At 46.1% G+C, this 19,535-nt stretch overlaps 1 protein-coding gene across 1 annotated transcript in view; it reads left to right on the top strand.

Annotated features, from left to right (window-relative positions):
- The window catches only part of LOC137438317 (serine/threonine-protein kinase BRSK2-like), a 137,040-nt gene that overhangs the window by 72,978 nt on the left and 44,527 nt on the right, over nucleotides 1-19,535 (top strand). Inside the window, exon 17 of the mRNA XM_078767156.1 lies at nucleotides 10,326-10,430. Within this exon, the coding sequence (XP_078623282.1) occupies nucleotides 10,326-10,430 (105 nt within the window). The remainder of the gene's footprint in view (nucleotides 1-10,325; nucleotides 10,431-19,535) is intronic.

Here is a 19,535-nt window from a genome sequence, read left to right as displayed (position 1 = left end):
GACGAACTGTGCCCGTTCGAGGAGGGGGGTACGAATTTGGATTGCCCTCTGATAAAAAAACAATTCTCACCTTAAACAAATCAGCGTGCCGGCGTCCCGGCCTCAGGCAGCCCCCCTCGGGTCGTTCAGGATTCGCCTCGACTGTCACTGTCGTGTTGCTGCACCCCACTCCTGGTACCAAAATGTCAAGAAACAGCTCTTGGCTCTTAAAAGAAGTTCCACCAACAGTTTGAGAATGACGAAGCTTTATTAAAAAATACCACTTATACAGATCCGGAGGAAGCGAACTTCTACAGCACGACTCGCCCTCATGCCACGTTCAGCCTTCCTGCATGCATTGATTCACAGTCCGCTTAAATAGGAACACGTTTATCAGAAAATCTCCGAGAGAACAAAGGAACTGGCGAGAGTTCCTCCCACCGTTATCCCTAGCCCCCACCGTCATCCGTTCTTTCATCTTGGGGGAGTGCAGCACGCACCGTTATCATCCGGGCCAGATGTGTTTCAGGGCTCCGAGGTGACAGAAAATGTAACTCACTGAAGGGAGAGTGCATGCTTGGCCCAGATAAGACCGTAAAGTGACTGAGGTTGCTCTGATGGGTCCCAGGTGCAAAAGGCACCTTCAGTTCACATTTCTCTTTTAAACATAAGTTCGAAGCATGTTTATTGTAACTCAGGCGCCGCTGTGATTATATGAAATATAATTAATGTTTTAATGATCTATCAAAAGGTTTATGTCTGCAATCCAAGCATTCTACATAAAGCTACACATTCCAAGCGCCTTCCATCCGCGGCTCGAGGCGCCGTCTGCGAATCGAAGAGGGATTTTACGACCGGACTTATCTAGCCTCGAAAGGGCACACGTATACAAAAAAACCATTTGTCCAGCACGACCGAAGCGAGCATTTTCTCATTTAATACTAAAGTGAAGCGGAAAACCCTTTATTCACTTATGAAATCGCATTTTTAAACAACATTTAAATCATAACGCATTAGTCAACCGACGTCTATAAGATAACATTAAGCAATAACAAATCTACGACCTGACATATGTATATATATATATATATATATATGTATATATATATATATTGTTATAGATCGCGGTTAGATGTTATAGACCGAGCGGTGGTGTAAGACCGCGACCTAACAAAACTCACCCGATTCACCCAGACTTTGGCCGTATCGCACCCCAGCTGCTCAATGAGGGAAAAGACGAAAACGACGCAATGCAAAGAGGAAAACGAAGGCAAAGAAAGGTTTGGAAATACGACTGAATTTATTGACTATTTACACACAAGCAAAATGAAGCAGTCACGTTTATTTACAAGCACATAAGACGCAGGTGACAGGGAAAATACTAGCTTATTCAGACTTAATTAACCCAGGACAGAACAAACAAAAGACGGACTCACGCGGGGAATTGCAGGAGGTGGATGGCTGGAGGTGAACGCTTGGTGGAGCCAACGCGGAGCTTGGTGGAGCTGAACGCTTGGTGGAGCCAACGCAGAGCTTGGTGGAGCTGAACGCTTGGTGGAGCCAACGCGGAGCTTGGTGGAGCTGAACGCTTGGTGGAGCCAACGCGGAGCTTGGTGGAGCTGAACGCTTGGTGGAGCCAACGCGGAGCTTGGTGGAGCTGAACGCTTGGTGGAGCCAACGCGGAGCTTGGGGGATTGGTGTGACGGGTTCTCTCTCCTTCCTTAGTCCCACCCAGTCCAACAACTTCCTCTCGTGCTTCAGGACTCTTTCTCTCTCTTTCTTGGTCCCTCACTCTTTACCACCGACTCCTCACCGCAACCAACGCAACCACTTGACCACCACCTCTACTGACTGACTCTTCACCACTCTGCACTTGACGACCGACTCCCAACCAACTCAGACCAACTCAAAGTCCAACTCCAGGCCTTTTTGTCTTCTGCTCTCCTCTGTAAAAACGCATCTCTCTTTGGACACGCCCTTCCTTGGGTTATATAGGCCCCCGCCCCTCAACCTTTGCGACCCTCCCCGATCGCTCTTCCTCCGCCCTCTCTAGCCGAACCCCTGGCTCATGGTTGGTCGAGTGGGGCGGGCTCACTCCTCCCCTCTATGACGAGGTGGAGACACGCCTTCCTTCCCCGACTCGAGCCTCGTGGTCAATGGCGGTTATTGGAGGGAAAAACCGACCAAAATGCGGAAGGCGCTTTGAATTGCAATTGACGGAAAGGGGGGAATGGAAGGGAATCTATCTCTTTCACTGGTGCAATGGAGTATTTCAATTAATGGAAGACACAGCCTTACGCTAATACACATAATAAGGATATAACTGTCAAAAGAAAGGATATATCGTGTCCTGCATGTATGTTTTATGGACTAACTACGGAAACGCCCTTTGACCTTTATACAACCACAAACGGAGGGAGGAGGGGTGATATTTTACAACAACCTTTTACAACAACATTTTACCACAACAACAAAATAAAAAAAACATTCTCATATCCACAACACTGCACCCTCCTCCCCTTAGGCACGTCCCGGGCCTATTACTTTTACCTTAGTGTGGCACGTAGGTGTAGTTCCCTCTACTTTTAACCTGACCCTGAGTGCGACAGTTTTAAAACATAAATAAATGTGTCCCGCTGCTCCATTGCACCCTGCCTAACAGACTTACGCCCACAGTTAACCGAATTGCGGAATGGTCTTCAAACTATACACTGACGGTGGGAAGCATTATTTACACTGACGCTATTTTTATTTACAAAACTAACCCAGGACCTGTAATTGTTCTTTCTTGGGGGGGAGACAGTCTGTTCTGCATCAATGCACCATTAAAGCACCCAAAAACGCACCAAAGCACCCTCAAGCACCAATCAGTGCAGTCACCACTGTTCATCAATAAAATAAATTCAACAACCCCTAACCCTGCAGCTGATCTCTTGCTTCTTCGGCTCCCTCTGCTGGTTATTATTATTTGTCTTCCAGATGTTGTCATTCTCTTTTGCTTTGCTTACTGGCGGCCTATTTGCAATAAAGTGTGCCCAATGTGTCCTTCTTATTTATTGTATTTATGGCCCACAGGGCCGACTAGTGTGGTTCACCTGTGGGGCATCGGTGCCCTGTGGCCAAGGTCCGCCAGCAAGATTTCGGGCCCTCATGGCCGGTTCCAGCAGAGGGGCCATGCCCCAACCCATGGGGTCCATAAGTGGTGCTCGGCCATTGACATGTGGTCCATAATGTGGTGCATCGATGCAGACAGCTGGTTCTGGGAATTTCGGGCGCACAATGGCCGACCCACGCACGCTCCCCTCGGCGCCCAACGGCGCTCAGGTCCTCATGTGGGAGACAAAAAGGGGGGACAAGACAGATGAGCGAGGGGTAAGGTCTCAAGGGTACACATCAAAAAGGCAATGCAAGGCGAAATGCGTACGGAGGGCGAAGTGAGAAAGCTCGTCCCTACCGTACGTCACCCCCCTGTTACCTAGCCCACCCTTGCCCTTACCCTATATGTACAAAACCTACACATTACCAATTCGTCACTACTGTCACGTCTTCCCCATATTTCCCCTATATCAAATTCGTCTCCACAATCCCTCTACTTCAAAAATTTGCCATCATCAATTCATCATCAATCCTCATAAGGAGGCAGAGATGGAACATCAAAGCACAATGTCACACCCACGTCATGATGCGTCTCACAATCCAAACATTTGCATCATAAAAAATAATCAAAACATGGCATGGTGTGGAGTACCTGTCACCTCAGGTGAGTGGATGCAGATGGTGCGAGGAGATCCTTCATCCTAACTATCCTCTAAATGATTTTAACACACTTTACACTACCCGGGGTCTTTCTCCGGCCAAACCATTGGCCCTCTTACACTATGGGTTCTAAAAACCAATTCCCATTGGCCAAACTGTGGTGCTTTTCAATTTGGGGTCTCACTCCCCCGATTCATCTCCCGGTGCCCTCGCACAATTTCTGGGCTGTGGCGTGTACCTCTCCCAGTGGGTCTACCCACCTGCACACCTCCACCACTGCAGTTGCCTCCGAGCTTACCTGCTCCTTACCCTAACCTAACTACCTGGGGAAGGCCCTCTGGCACTCTCCCCACTCGGTGCCCTCTCTGGCACTGGGCTACCCGGGTCCATCCTCCGGATCCTCGGGCCCCATCCACAACTCTACCGGCTCCCAGAGCCCACCTGCGGCCTCACCTGGCCGACATCCTCACAGTGGTGGAGTGCCCAACCAACTACACACACTAACAGGCTACACGCCCAGCCATTTTCACAACACTAATGCACCCATTCACAATACCATTCTGCAACCGCACCACAAATGCCAATATCCAACCACAATTTACCTATACCCTCTACCTAACACTTACACTACCCACCCCGGGTACTCGTGAAAGGGGTCCACTCTTCCCCATCCACACCTTCGCACCATGCACACCACTCCGTACCACTTACTCCAACTCTCTCCACACACCTGTACTTGCACACCTGTGCTCTCACACCTGGTGCCACCTGCACCCTTCTCTCCCCAAGCGCATTCGCGCTGATCCACACACTCACTACTCATACACTGCTCCACACACCTGTCCAGTTGCACACCTGTGCAATCACACCTGTCCAGTTGCACACCTGTGCAATCACACCTGTCCAGTTGCACACCTGTGCAATCACTCCTGTTCAATTCTCACAAACACGGCATCATCTCAGCTAACTACTCCCTTCTGAAACTTGCGCTTCCCAGTCGTCCCTTTAAACTATTGCGCTCCCTCGTCATTATCATCCACACTAATCTACCTGCGTCCCTACTACAGGTATCAGTCACTAACTAAACTTAACGTCACCTAATGTCATCTTCTCTAGATCCCTATCAATATAACCTAACCCACCCGGGCTAGTTTTCACTGCCATACACCCCATAATCTAGTGCTCCTTTGCCCCCACTGTGAGGGATGGTGGATTTGCCATCCCACCACATCGGGGGTCTCTCTATCAATTTGGCACACCAAATTCCAACCAATTCAAAAATTTTCCATTTACTGCCAATTCTACCCACTATTATTAATTTCGTATCAAATCACTACCATCATCATCCGTCTACTTATTACATCCTCTCGGTGCGCCATGACATCATTAAACTCGGCTTCGCAAAGCCGAGCAATGAATTCGGGTGGTTTGGTTGCCTGCAGGTTGAATCCGTCCGGCTTTCGGTTCAAGGGAGGTGGTTTGGTTGGACCGAGATTCCACGCACCATCTCGGCGCGGCACCTTGCGGTCCCGGGCCCGATGGCTCAATCTCCCCTGGTCGGAACCCCGTCCCCACGAGGGGGCACCGTTCCGCTTCCTCCCACTCGCCCTCGAACCGGACCGGTCGCCTCGCCCGACAAAGCCCGGACTCGACCGTGCGGGGCGGGGCCAAGCCCGAATCGGCAACGACGCTTCGAAGAGAAACGACGCAGCTTCGATCGACGCCGGGCCTCGCACCCAACCAAGCACCCCTCGCACCGAGTGCTCGCATCGGCTATCCGTCGCTCTAACCACTACCCTGGTTACCGTCGACGCTTTACTTGCATGCTTACAAGCATACGCTACCCCTTTCACCCTCACAAAACCTGGCGTTCCAACGCCGTCCGTACATTCCACCAACGCTCTCTCTGTTACACACCACACCTCTTGCGCACACTTCGGTCCACACCTCTCCTCCGTTACGTCCTCCGTAACACTCACCATGGGCGTGCACTCCGTATTGCTCTCACTCCCTGTGTCACACCCCGTACACACCGACGTGCATTCGCGCTCGCACTCGGTTTCACTCCCACACTTTATAACACACCCACTCGCCGACGCACACTTTTTTCTCCCACGCGTGCCATTTCCACTCACACGGGACCCTTCACCAACGCCCGGGTGCTTCCTCGATCCCAAGCGCGCGAAAATTCTTTTGTCGCTAAACATCCTCCTGCAAAATCTACCCGCACAATATACAGCACGACTCACCTGGGGGATCCTTTTCTCCACGCGAACCTGCAAACTTCCATTCGGGTTAGCGAGTACAGCATCAGGATGTGCATTTAGACTTTGAGCAATTTCCATTCCTTCCTCCGATTGTTGCTCTTTTAACTTTAAGTCCCCGGTCTCTCCAATTTCAACTATACCCATAATTTCTTTGTTCACCTCGACGACCGTTGGCTTTAATAAAATTCCCTCTACCTCATCGGTCGCCGGCTTTTTCAAACCCCGTGTCGCGATTTCTACCCCCGTCATTGTACCCGTGCTTTCCTCCGCTTCGCTCAACCAGCGCTTTTCGACCCGCTTTACCTCCTCGTGCACCCGTGGGACCTGCTCGCCCAACTTGCGGTCTCTGTCCCTCTGCTCCATTCTCTCCATATTGGCCTTCACTCCGTTCGTTATTTCTTCAATTTGGTTTCCCAATCGCTCACTAAGGGCTTCCATTTCAGCCATAAATAATTGCATGTCTTCCACCGTTGGTACAAAGGGCGCGGCAAAATTTGGTGCCGCTACACCCACATGCGTGAGGACGCCATTTTGTGCACCTGATACACCCTCAACCACACCTTCTTTACTCTCCTCCACCATTTTTTTTCCTAAGTCCTGGGTCGATTCTACCCCGTCTATCTCTCCCACCGGCATCCCGTCGCCTTGAACAGCCATGGCGCGATTTCAAAATTCAGGTTTTGTAAAACAAAACAAATTTCGGCCGCTCCAAATTTTGACCAAATTTTTTTTTTTTTTTTTTTTTCCTCTATTCGTTTTTAAAAAAAAATTTGGTCGGGCCTCGAATCCCACTCCTGACACCAATTGTTATAGATCGCGGTTAGATGTTATAGACCGAGCGGTGGTGTAAGACCTAACCTAACAAAACTCACCCGATTCACCCAGACTTTGGCCGTATCGCACCCCAGCTGCTCAATGAGGGAAAAGACGAAAACGACGCAATGCAAAGAGGAAAACGAAGGCAAAGAAAGGTTTGGAAATACGACTGAATTTATTGACTATTTACACACAAGCAAAATGAAGCAGTCACGTTTATTTACAAGCACATAAGACGCAGGTGACAGGGAAAATACTAGCTTATTCAGACTTAATTAACCCAGGACAGAACAAACAAAAGACGGACTCACGCGGGGAATTGCAGGAGGTGGATGGCTGGAGGTGAACGCTTGGTGGAGCCAACGCGGAGCTTGGTGGAGCTGAACGCTTGGTGGAGCCAACGCGGAGCTTGGTGGAGCTGAACGCTTGGTGGAGCCAACGCGGAGCTTGGTGGAGCTGAACGCTTGGTGGAGCCAACGCGGAGCTTGGTGGAGCTGAACGCTTGGTGGAGCCAACGCGGAGCTTGGTGGAGCTGAACGCTTGGTGGAGCCAACGCGGAGCTTGGTGGAGCTGAACGCTTGGTGGAGCCAACGCGGAGCTTGGGGGATTGGTGTGACGGGTTCTCTCTCCTTCCTTAGTCCCACCCAGTCCAACAACTTCCTCTCGTGCTTCAGGACTCTTTCTCTCTCTTTCTTGGTCCCTCACTCTTTACCACCGACTCCTCACCGCAACCAACGCAACCACTTGACCACCACCTCTACTGACTGACTCTTCACCACTCTGCACTTGACGACCGACTCCCAACCAACTCAGACCAACTCAAAGTCCAACTCCAGGCCTTTTTGTCTTCTGCTCTCCTCTGTAAAAACGCATCTCTCTTTGGACACGCCCTTCCTTGGGTTATATAGGCCCCCGCCCCTCAACCTTTGCGACCCTCCCCGATCGCTCTTCCTCCGCCCTCTCTAGCCGAACCCCTGGCTCATGGTTGGTCGAGTGGGGCGGGCTCACTCCTCCCCTCTATGACGAGGTGGAGACACGCCTTCCTTCCCCGACTCGAGCCTCGTGGTCAATGGCGGTTATTGGAGGGAAAAACCGACCAAAATGCGGAAGGCGCTTTGAATTGCAATTGACGGAAAGGGGGGAATGGAAGGGAATCTATCTCTTTCACTGGTGCAATGGAGTATTTCAATTAATGGAAGACACAGCCTTACGCTAATACACATAATAAGGATATAACTGTCAAAAGAAAGGATATATCGTGTCCTGCATGTATGTTTTATGGACTAACTACGGAAACGCCCTTTGACCTTTATACAACCACAAACGGAGGGAGGAGGGGTGATATTTTACAACAACCTTTTACAACAACATTTTACCACAACAACAAAATAAAAAAAACATTCTCATATCCACAACACTATATATATATATATATATATATATATATATATATATATATATATATATATATATATATATATATATATATATATATATATATATATATATATATATATATATATATATATATATATATGTATATATATATGTATATATATATATATATATATATATATATATATATATGTGTATATATATATTTTTTTATTTATATATATATCTATCTATAATTCCAGTAATCTCTGTGTGTCTGTGTGTCTGTGTGTCTGTGTGTCTGTGTGTTTGTGTGTTTGTGTGTTTGTCTGTGACCGCTGTTTCTCGACAACCACGGGTCCGATATACTTTTAACTTGCCAGGTATATTGCTGGGGACCCGAGGATGTGCCTTTTCAAGGTTTCATATTAATCGGACAAGTAGTTACCGAGCTATGGCGATTTCTTTACCAAACTCCGCAAGCCGTTCGCTTTGGACCAAACCATTTCATGTAAATAGAGGGGGGGGGGGGGGGTTCTGTGGTCGTTGCGAATGGACCAAACCATTCATGTAAATAGAGGGGGGGGGGGGGTTCTGTGGTCGTTACTGCCACGTGGTTTCAAAGTTTTTTTTTGTTGTTGTTTGCAGGCATGTTTTTTTGCACCCACGTACGGGCAAGAGAGCAGTGAGCTATCACGTGTGCCGAACGTGCCGAACAGACTCTGCCTCGGACGGCACATTTGAGAGCGTATTCATTTATTTCACGTTGGCAAACTATGTTGCCGCTATGTTGGCGTTAAACTATGTTTTAAAACTAATTAAAACTAATTTGCGATTCTTTCGCTTTCCTGCGCGTTTGTGCACGCTATGGCGATATCTTTACCAAACTCCGCAAGCCGTTCGCTTTGGACCAAACCATTTCATGTAAATAGAGGGGGGGGGGGGGGGGGGGGATTGTCACCGTACTCGCAAGCCGTTCGCTTTGGACCAAACCATTTCATGTAAATAGAGGGGGGGGATTGTCACCGTACTCGCAAGCCGTTCGCTTTGGACCAAACCATTTCATGTAAATAGAGGGGGGGGGGGGGGGGGGGGGATTGTCACCGTACTCGCAAGCCGTTCGCTTTGGCTTTGCGAATGGACCAAACCATTCATGTAAATAGAGGGGGGGGTTCTGTGGTCGTTCGCTTTGGCTTTGCGAATGGACCAAACCATTTCATGTAAATAGAGGGGGGGGGGGGTTCTGTGGTCGTTACTGCCACGCGGTTTGGAATGTTTTTCCGAACGGGCACCCACGTACGGGCACGTCCTAGTATATATACGTATATATATATATATATATATATATATATATATATATATATATATATGTATATGTATATATATATATATATATATATATATATATATATATATATATATATGTATATATATATGTATATATATATATATATATGTGTATATATATATATATATATATTTATTTATATATATATATATATATATATATATATATATATATATATATATATATATATATATATATATATATATATATATATATATATGTGTATATATATATATATATTTATATATATATATATACACATACATACATACATACATACATACATATATATATATATATATATATATATATATATACACATACATACATACATACATACATACATACATATATATATATATATATATATATATATATATATATATATATATATATATGTCGTCATTTTTTAAAAAGTGAAACAAAAGTCATGTTTTAAAAAGTGAAATTACTGAACCTCATTGTTATCTTATTACATCTGTGGCTGCTGAGACTACACTTACTGGGGAATTACCTGAAACTGTTTTAAGATCGTTGTTCAGATCAGGATGTTACAGTCATTGTGATAAAGGTGAGATCTAGTAATTGTTAGATTGTGAAATTTGATTTGTTTTTCAATTTTAAATATTAAATGCAATGACAGGGGGTGAGGAATTTTAAGTTTTTCAAAATCACACCCTTGGTTAATGGTGGATTATCGTTGTAATAAATTGAAATCGTCATTTTAATGAATGTCAACTTGAGACTTTTTGTGCTAAAATTTGAATGTTTTCATGCTATTCCAGGTTCCCAGCCTCAGCCACAGTGTCATCTCAGCCACAAGTTTCCGGGCTGAGTACCGTGTGCCAGGTTCTGGACCAGCAGTCTTCCAACGTCCCCTACGCTTCCAGGTTTGGCCAAACTAACAACACTACCCCAAAAACGTACATATATTTCTTTCTGTATGACGAAATTCCAGACTTCACGATCTCTCATACTTGTACTTTTTTTTGTATACCGAGGCGATGCTCATGGCGTACCCCGGAGACAGAAAGGACTATGACATAGCAAATCAGGGTTTGAAAAAATAATTATAATCCTCCCTCCCCCCCCCTAAAAATCACACCCTTGAAATTGTTTGTGGGCGACTTTTTATCATTAACTTTTCTTTTGTTTTTGTACACCGTGAAGCACACACTGTCATACTCAAGTTCTTTTGCACACATTTAATAACAATTTGTGATCATTGATGGTTCAGTGACTGTCGTACCACACAATAGTAATGAATCCCTATCACTAAAATCATCATCATCGTTATCAGGTTATTGTCCCCCGTCGCACCGCGGAGCGAAAGGGGGACTATGGTTTTTCCCCTCCGTCCGTGCGTGCGTGCGTGCAGGCGAACGTGCGTGCATGCGTCCCTGCGTGCGTGCGTAAGTGAAGGACCGAATTCTAATTTGGTGTGTGGGTGCAAGCCACGTCAAAATCCAAGATGGCCACCACCATGTATGTCTGACGCCATGTATGTCTGAACCTTGTGAGCGGAATATCTTGAAAAATAAGCGAAGTACCAACTTCTAATCTGGTGTGTGGGTGTATCTAAGCATAAGGAAGAACGCTATGAAAATTGGGTCGCCAAGTCAAAATCCAAGATGGCCGCCTTGCGTCTTCCACTTTGTCAACTCTCATCACTTCAACGATGGGGGACCTCGGCGTAACGCTTGTTTAACCTGGAACTAACGGGACATCGTTCAACTTCACCAATATTGTAATATTACTTACCGTAAGCAGGTTAAAGGTGCCCGCTGTTTTCGTGCTGACCAGCTGACCAGTTCTTTACATTGAAACAGTCTTTTGTTTACCACCGATCCGTGTGTTACGGATGTTTACCACCGTTCTATGTAAGCAACGACTGATGGCATGTCCCAGTGGTGCAGTAGCATTCTGGTTCTGATGTGGGTGCAGAAGGGAGCACTTGCCCCTCAGCGCCGGGTTCCCGGGCTGGGGGGGTTCCAAATTCACAACCAGTTTAACAAGTTTGCCCAGAATTTATCTATTCTCATACAATTATGGATCATTTTAAAGATTTTTGTGTTGTGCATGATAATGTGATATCAAATATTAGTATTTTCGCAGTAATATCATGCCTCAGGAAATCCCTTGTTTTTCAGTGTTATGATTTATGAAAAGTAAAATACTAGTGAGGTACCAGTGCTATACACGGGACGCACGTCATCATGAACCCTCTCCAGTCATGGTTTCTTGGCGGTAGATTTGCCACTTCGGCGCATCGCGTGGGCATCTGGCATCGTACAGAGCAGGGGTCTTCATGCCATGCCACGATGACGAGATAGGCTTGAGAGGTAAGGAAAGAGGAGGAAAGGATAATGTGGGAGAAAGAGACCGTTTAGTGGGCGTCGTGCTGTGAGGAAGAGGAGTTGCTAAGTGGGCCTTAATGGATATTAATGGTTACTTTAGCAAAGAATGAATATTATTTCATACATATTTTTTGCTATTTGCTCTGAATTATACATGCATTTTTTTACATTTATTTTTTGTATACAGGATCGAGGCTTGTGAAAGAGCTAACATTTATCACACAAAAAAATCAAACAGACACACAAAACATATAATAAGGGGAGCAGTAGACAAGATGGGGAGAGAAGGGGAAGCACAAACAACATTTGAGAGCAGGGACATCGGGAGATCTGTGGGAGGGAGAGGGCTTGAGGGGAGGAGGCGTGGGAAGGGGTTGGGAGAAGTATAAAACAAACATAGGCAGAATAAAAGTTTTCAAGACTCAGTGAAAATGGTGGTTATTTTAAAGCCACAAACATGCACGGGTTATCCAACATTTTGGTCAGTGACACCACCGGGCAATCGGTCATCATACACATGCACGATGTTTATTATAAACTTGTAAAGAAGATCGCAGTGCCCAGTCGTAAATTTATAACCGACATCGTAAAGTTAGATGAGAATCAGTTCAACTTCTCTGCGGAAATTCGCAACATTAGGAGACATTTAACTGCACGACTTTTGCTGGCAATAATGTAACAGTTCAAAGCCATGATTTGTGGCAAGGGCGATTTTGTCACTTTTTAAATTTTTCCCCATCCTCATTTTTTTCAGAGGCTATTTTGCTGGGTTTACGTGGAATGACCTGTCACCTTGTATTTTGGACGTTGACATAAATTCTCAACACAGATGTGGAAGGGAAAACTGGGAAAGAAGTAGAAATAAAATATATGAAAAATTAAATAAAGAGGAGGCTGAGGGGAAGGGAGGAGAGAGGGGTGGAAGAGAGCGCAGAAAGGGCAGAGGATGCAAGACCACAAGGCAGTTGAACACTAAGAAACCACCAACCTCTCAGTGATGTGAAAGTAAGAGGCACAGGGACTTGGCTTAATCGCAGGAAATATCAATGATATTGAAGTCCTTGGCTTCCACATCATCAAGCTGAGCAAGGTGCGGTGAGGCAGGGGTGGCACCCCACAGGGGAGAGCAGTATTCCATGAAGTTGGGAATTAATATCTTGTAAGTAGATAGTTCAGATGTGCCAAGGAAAGACTTTACATGACTGAGGATGTCCAGTTGGTGGCAGGATTTGGAGGCAAACCTTGATATGTGGTTTGCCCAATAAGGGGCCATGGCTGAAAAAAGATTGAGAAAAGACCCAAAGGTTTGAGTGACTGGGCATTTTCAGGAGGTCGTTGAGGAAGGAGATGATATGGACGATTCTCCACGTGGTCCTTTCAGAGAGATGGCTTCCACCTGACTCGCAAAACGGCCAAATTGTGAGAAACTAATTCAGGTGAGATTTTTGCCTGTGCCATTTCATACTTTTCCTGTTACTGTACTTTCCCCAGTGACAAACTGTATTTTGACATGCCAGATGTACCAATCATTGCTCGCCTTTTCTTTTTTTTTCTTTCTTTTTTTTTGTATACGAGATCGAGGCTCGTGAAAGAGCTAACATTAATCACACAAAAAGTCAAACCGACACACAAAACACAAAAAACAAGGGGAGCGGCAGACAAGATGGGGAGAGAGGGGGAAGGACACAAACACAACATTTGAGAGCAGGGACATCGGGAGGACTTGGGGGGAGGTGGGAGAGGTATAAAACATATGAACACTGCAAGGACTCTGGGGTGAATTACCAGGGGTAGAAAAGATCAAGGTTTTGGATGGGGGAAGATAAGAGATGGTGGTGAACAGCTGTTTTAAAGACCTGGAGGGAGGAGTGGGATTGAAGGGAGTGGGGGAGTTTGTTCCAGAGGTGGGAGAAAAGGGGAATGAAAGAGTGAAGGTGAGCAGAGAGCCTAGATTTTGGCAGTTTAACCATAAGAGGGTTGCAGGCAGATCTTGTGCGACCTGAAGGAATATTGGAGGGACAGAGCACAGAGAGAGCTGGGGGAGCAAGGCCGGAGAGGAGTCGGTAGAAGACAGAAAGACCACCAACTTGCCTGCGGTGAGTGAGTGAAAGGCCCTCGGAGTTGACTTCATCGCAGGAGATTCCAATGATTCTGAAAGCTTTGGCCTCAACAGCGTGATGCCGAGCTAGGTGTGAGGCAGGAGCACCAGCCCAGAGGGGGGAACAGTATTCCATTGAGCTGTGGATGAAAGCCTTGTACGTGGTGAGGAGCTCAGGTGTGCCAAGGAAGGACTTCGCACCACGGAGGATGCCCAGTCGGCGACTGGCTTTGGAGGCCAGCTTGGAAATGTGGATTTCCCAAGAAAGATCATGGCAGATAGTGAGACCCAAAAGCTTGAGCGACAGAACTTCTTGGAGAGGATTGTTGAGAAAGTAGATGGGAGGATTTTCCAGTCAGTCCTTTCGGAGAGACATTGTAAGAGTGTGAGATTTGTCAGATGCCTTCTTAGTTTTAGTGGCTGAACCGATGTCAGCCAGTCGTTTGGCATCTGTTGGTGTGGCCTGGTGCATCGTCACCACAGCAACTTTCCATGATTTCCTACGATTATCCCATGACTGTCCATTTGTGTCGCTATCAGTGGCGTACCTAAGCAGCGGCGGATCCAGGAATTTCAAGACGGGGGAGGGGGGGGGGGGGTGGGCCGTGCATGAAACTATAGCGCTGGGGGGGGGGGATATAGGGGGGTCTGGGGCTCCCCTCAAGAAATGTTAAAAAGTTCATCGTCAGAAACAGCATTTCGTGCGTTCTTGGAAGTTTCTGCAGTTCCTTGTGTTCTTCCCTGGTCCAACAGTTCAGCAGATTCGCACTGCCTGCACCCTCATCCTGGATCGAAGGGGGGGGGGGTGTGCACCCTCTGCACCCCCCCCCCTGGATCCGCCCCTGCTAAGGTATGGCAGGTATGGCACGTGCCCTGGGCGCCACTTGAAGGGGGGCGCCACTGAGCAGTTTCTATTAAAGTCAGACAAGCCATCCTCGGATTGTGAAAAAAGAATTTTCTCCAGATGTATGATCTGTCGTTGATTATCATGGGTGAGAAGCACTAGGATGGCCAGATTGTTAAACCACTTATATAAATTATTAGGTAAAAATACAGTGCTGGGAGCTACATGACCACATACCTCACAGTACCACTGCTCAGTGCCAACTGGCAGTAAGACCATTCTCCTGCGCAAACTAGGGAGGTAGTCTAGAATTTTGTGCAAAATCTGTGAAATTTAATGTTCTTATTAAAAGTGCCATTTCCTTATTTCAGAGCATTGTGTAAGAAGACCATGAAACGTTTCTTCATGAACAAGAAGGAAAGTGGAGCTAAAGGACGGAAGAGTCGGAGTCCGAAACCAGGTGGAGTGCAAGGACAGAAGCAGTGAAGCCCGTCAACAAGTACCTTGAGGAGATACTTCAAGTTCTCCAGGACATGATAGACAATGAAAACGAGACCAGTGAAACAAGAAGTGATGCAAGGCAGCTGTATAACCGCATGTTGAGTTACGATTTTCTGACTTTGCTAAGATTTTGGAACAAAGTACTCATTCGCATTGACCATATTCAAAAGAGGCTGCAGAATCCTAGCATGAACTTCCACGATGCTGCCCTGGATTTGAAAGCCCTCCGAGATCATTTTGATGATGAAAGAGAAGTGTTGGTCCATGAGTCACTCGAAGAAGGACTCGGTCTCTGTCAAGAATGGAATATTGAAGTTGAAAGACGTCAGAGACGAAAGAAACGAATGGCTGATGAGAACTCAAGAGACGCTGGGTTAACAGCCAAGGAGGAAATGGAAAGAGTCATGAAGGGAACACTCGACCGTCTTCACAGAGAAATGGATGAAAGGTTCGCTCGTTTGCGCGACACTGACGCCAAGTTTGGGTTCCTTCTCGATGTCGAGGGACTGTGTTACTGCGCCGACAGTAACGACCTAAAGAAGAAGTGCGAAAATTTGGGCGAATTGTACAGCTCTGATGTTGATGGACAGCAGCTATATGAAGAAATTTTGGATTGCAGAATGTTGCTATCAAGTCGGGCCAACATGAAAATATCAAGACCTGAAGAGCTTCTCGAATTAATTGTTCAGTATGGAGATGAGAGCGTCTTCCCCAATCTTCGCATTGCCATTCAGATAATGCTAACCATCGCAGTTTCCATCGCCAGCTGTGAGAGATCATTCAGCAAGTAAAAACGAATACTTTCGTATTTGAGAGCCTCCATGGGTCAAGGCAGACTCTGTGATCTTGCTCTGCTGAGTGTAGAAAGAGAAGAAACTGAAAAAACTGACTGAGCACATCATAGACCAATTTGCATCAGCGAAAGCAAGGAAGGTGCAGTTGTAATTTTCACGTAGTGCCATAATTTGTTAATTAAAAGAATAACGAGCTTGACTTGTATTTTTGAGCTGATTTTATGGTAAAGTTATCTAAAAGATGGGTTTCAGATGTTTGGGCAGGGGCGCAATTTCAGTGCTTGCCATCGGTGCTATTTTCCATAGATACGCCCCTGGTCGCGATGGAAGAAATTAGTTGGTGTGGCCTTAACCAAAAGGACAGGAGAGTGAGCGCTGTTGGTATCGTGCAGAAATGTGGAGAGTGGGTGGGGGAAAGTGGAGATGGCAGGGGGAATGTAGAGGGGGGGTATGAGGAAAGGGACATAAGATGGAGTGAGAGGGAAGCTAAGAGGGTGTGGAGTGCGGAAGAAGTTATAGGAGGGGACAGGGTGAGGGGAAGATGGGAGGGGATGGGGTGAGGGGAAAGATGGGATGGATGGTGAATGGGGATACAGAGAAAGGGAGATGGGGTGGAGGGATTCTGAATTGGGGGACACAGAGGAGGTGTGGGGGTGGGAGGACGTGGTCGTGAATATGATGTAGGGGAGGGTACTGCTGTGAAGGGTTTAACACCATAATCCTGTACTCATTACAAAACGAATTTGGCATGAGAATTTGAAGGCCAAAAAGACAAAGACATAATGGGGTGGTGGGAAGGATGATTTCGGGCATGAAGAAAGACTGCGGTGAATGAACGTGATGGGAGATGGGGCCTAGGTTTTCTGGCTTTCTAGGCAGTGAAACAGGGAATAAGGGAAGATCAGATAACAGTATGGGAGGACATTTGGAAGGAAGTGAATGTGGGGAAGTTTAAGCATCATAAAATTTGACATTTAAAGGATTTCCTGTATTAATGCATTTTCATGCATTCGTGTTTTTTGGGGGATGTTTTAGGCTCAAAAATCTTAATCCGCCTCTGCTCTCAGCTCAAACCTGTGAATGCGATACACCACCCCTAATCTCACCACAACGCTCCTCGACTTTCTTGCTTTAAAGCCAATCCTTGCCCAGCACATCAACCTTTCCAATTGCTCCAGTACCTCTACTGCTGCATCAGCTGACTGTTGGACCACTGTCAGGTCATCTATGAAAATCGAACATCGCCGGCAAGCTCTGACCAGGGGATAGCTCCACTTCCTTCCCATGTCCACTTACAACATGTATCAGCAACTTTATAACGAGCACAAAAAGAATAGGGGAGATTATGCATCCAAGCAGGATCGCCACTTCCAACTTCTGCCACTCTGTTATGTAGGACTGTGTCACAAACCGCATCCAAAACTTATCATAATATGCCATCAGAAAATCCCTAAATCTTCATGGCACCCAAAATAAATCCATGGCATACCTGATCAAGGCATGCGGCACTGACCCATATGCATTCTCCAAATCCAGCCATACCACCGCCACATCCTTCCTTTGCCTATTTGCCTCCTGTAACACTTGCCAGACCATTGCCGAGTGTTTAAAGCATCCTGGTGATCCTGGTGATCCTGGTGATCCTGGTGTTCCTGCCTTCTGCACAGAACCATCCACAAAACCATTCTCTCTGATGAAGCCTGAGAGCCGTGCCACAAAGACACCCATCAATATCTTCCTATCTACATCGAGCAATGACATTGGTCTAAATTGCTCGAGTGTCACAGCCTCCTCCTGCTTTGGAATATAAACTCTTTCCGCCCTAATCCATTGACTGGGCACCACTCCTTGCCTCCACACCACCTTCAGAGCCTTCTACTGATTCTGCCTGATCCCTCCTCAACTCTTAAACACCTCGTATGGGACTCAATTTGATCGCGGAGCCGATGCCACCCATGCCTTCCTCAAAACTACCTCAACCTCAGACGTCTTTGGCTCCGACAAATCAAATGGAACACCTAGCTCCGTCAGTATCACCAAGCCTTCTATGTCCTCCACCACTTCATTCTTCCTTGTGCCTGTGTATGTGACACGCAGGTGAACTTCCAACTCTTCCTTCAGTACCTTCAGTTGCTACAACAGATCCTTCATAAATCGAAAGGGATTCGCAAAGAACCTCGTTCTTTTCCTCTGCCGATCCTTCCTTCGTATTACATATAATATATACATCCATATATCCAAAAGAGCAAAACCGTGGTCGATGACTCCATGGTCCTTTACTCGTGACCTGAGAACCGGTCTTTAAAATAGACTGAGTATTCGTCACTGAAGCTATCCGTGTAGGAAACGAAGCTGTACGTAATTAGCTCATGATGTTTTGAACGGCCATGATGCAGCTATCGGGTCGGAAGGTCACATTTTGGTTTATTATTACGTCCGACCACAAACTCACCTCCTGTTTGATGAGGTAGTAAGATAGAGGGTAAAGTTCTCGTGTGGCAGACAGACATTATTTCTTACAGTTCGTGCAGTTTTGACTCTATGGGACACGAACTGTAGCCTTGCTGCTTGGTCAAGCTCGGAGGTGCTATAACAGTTAAGGTCACAGGGTTACATGGTCACGAGTAAACGATTTTGTGGTAGGTCGTCCTGATGAGCTCCAAAAAGAGCGAAACCATGGTCGATGACTCTAGTCCTTTACTCGTGACCTGAGAACTGGTCTTTAAAATAGACTGAGTATACGTCGTTGAAGCTATCCGTGTAGGAAGGGAAACTGTACGTAATTAGCTCATGAAGTTTTGAACAACCATGATGCAGCTTTCGGGTAGGAAGGAGACATTGCATATATATAGTCACGTGAAAAAGTAAGTACACCCCATGTAAAGTTTTGACTTTTTCAACATATTTCAACATACAGCTATTTGATCTTCATTTCAATAATATTGATAGATAAAGGTGATATAATATAACAAATATCATGAAACATTTACATTTTGTAGTCCATTGTATAATTGAAATAAACATAAATGCAAATTTCGCATGTGGAAAAAGTAAGTACACCCCTACATTTATCACTACTTCAAATACCTAAAATTAGAATCAGGTGCACCAGCTCAGGTGCAAATGATTAGAACTTCGTCAGAGAGGATCTTGGAGGAACCTGTCTTATTTAAACCTCAGACATTTAGTTTGGTTTGCTCTTTGTTGTTGAAGTGTGCAGCATCACCATGCCTAGATCAAAAGAGCTCTCTGAGGCCTTCAGAAAGAAGGTTGTAGATGCCTACGAGTCTGGGAAGGGATTTTTAAAGATCTCCAAAGAATTTGAAATCAATCATTCGACTGTCCGGAAGATCATTTACAAGTGGAGAAGATTCCAAACAACTGCCAACTTGTTCAGGCCA

The sequence above is a fragment of the Myxine glutinosa genome, chromosome 13 (assembly GCF_964187855.1).
Source record: "Myxine glutinosa chromosome 13, kmMyxGlut1.1, whole genome shotgun sequence".
Classification (NCBI taxonomy): domain Eukaryota; kingdom Metazoa; phylum Chordata; class Myxini; order Myxiniformes; family Myxinidae; genus Myxine; species Myxine glutinosa.
Note: the sequence above shows the minus strand (reverse complement) of the source record. Positions and strands in the feature narration are given on the sequence as shown.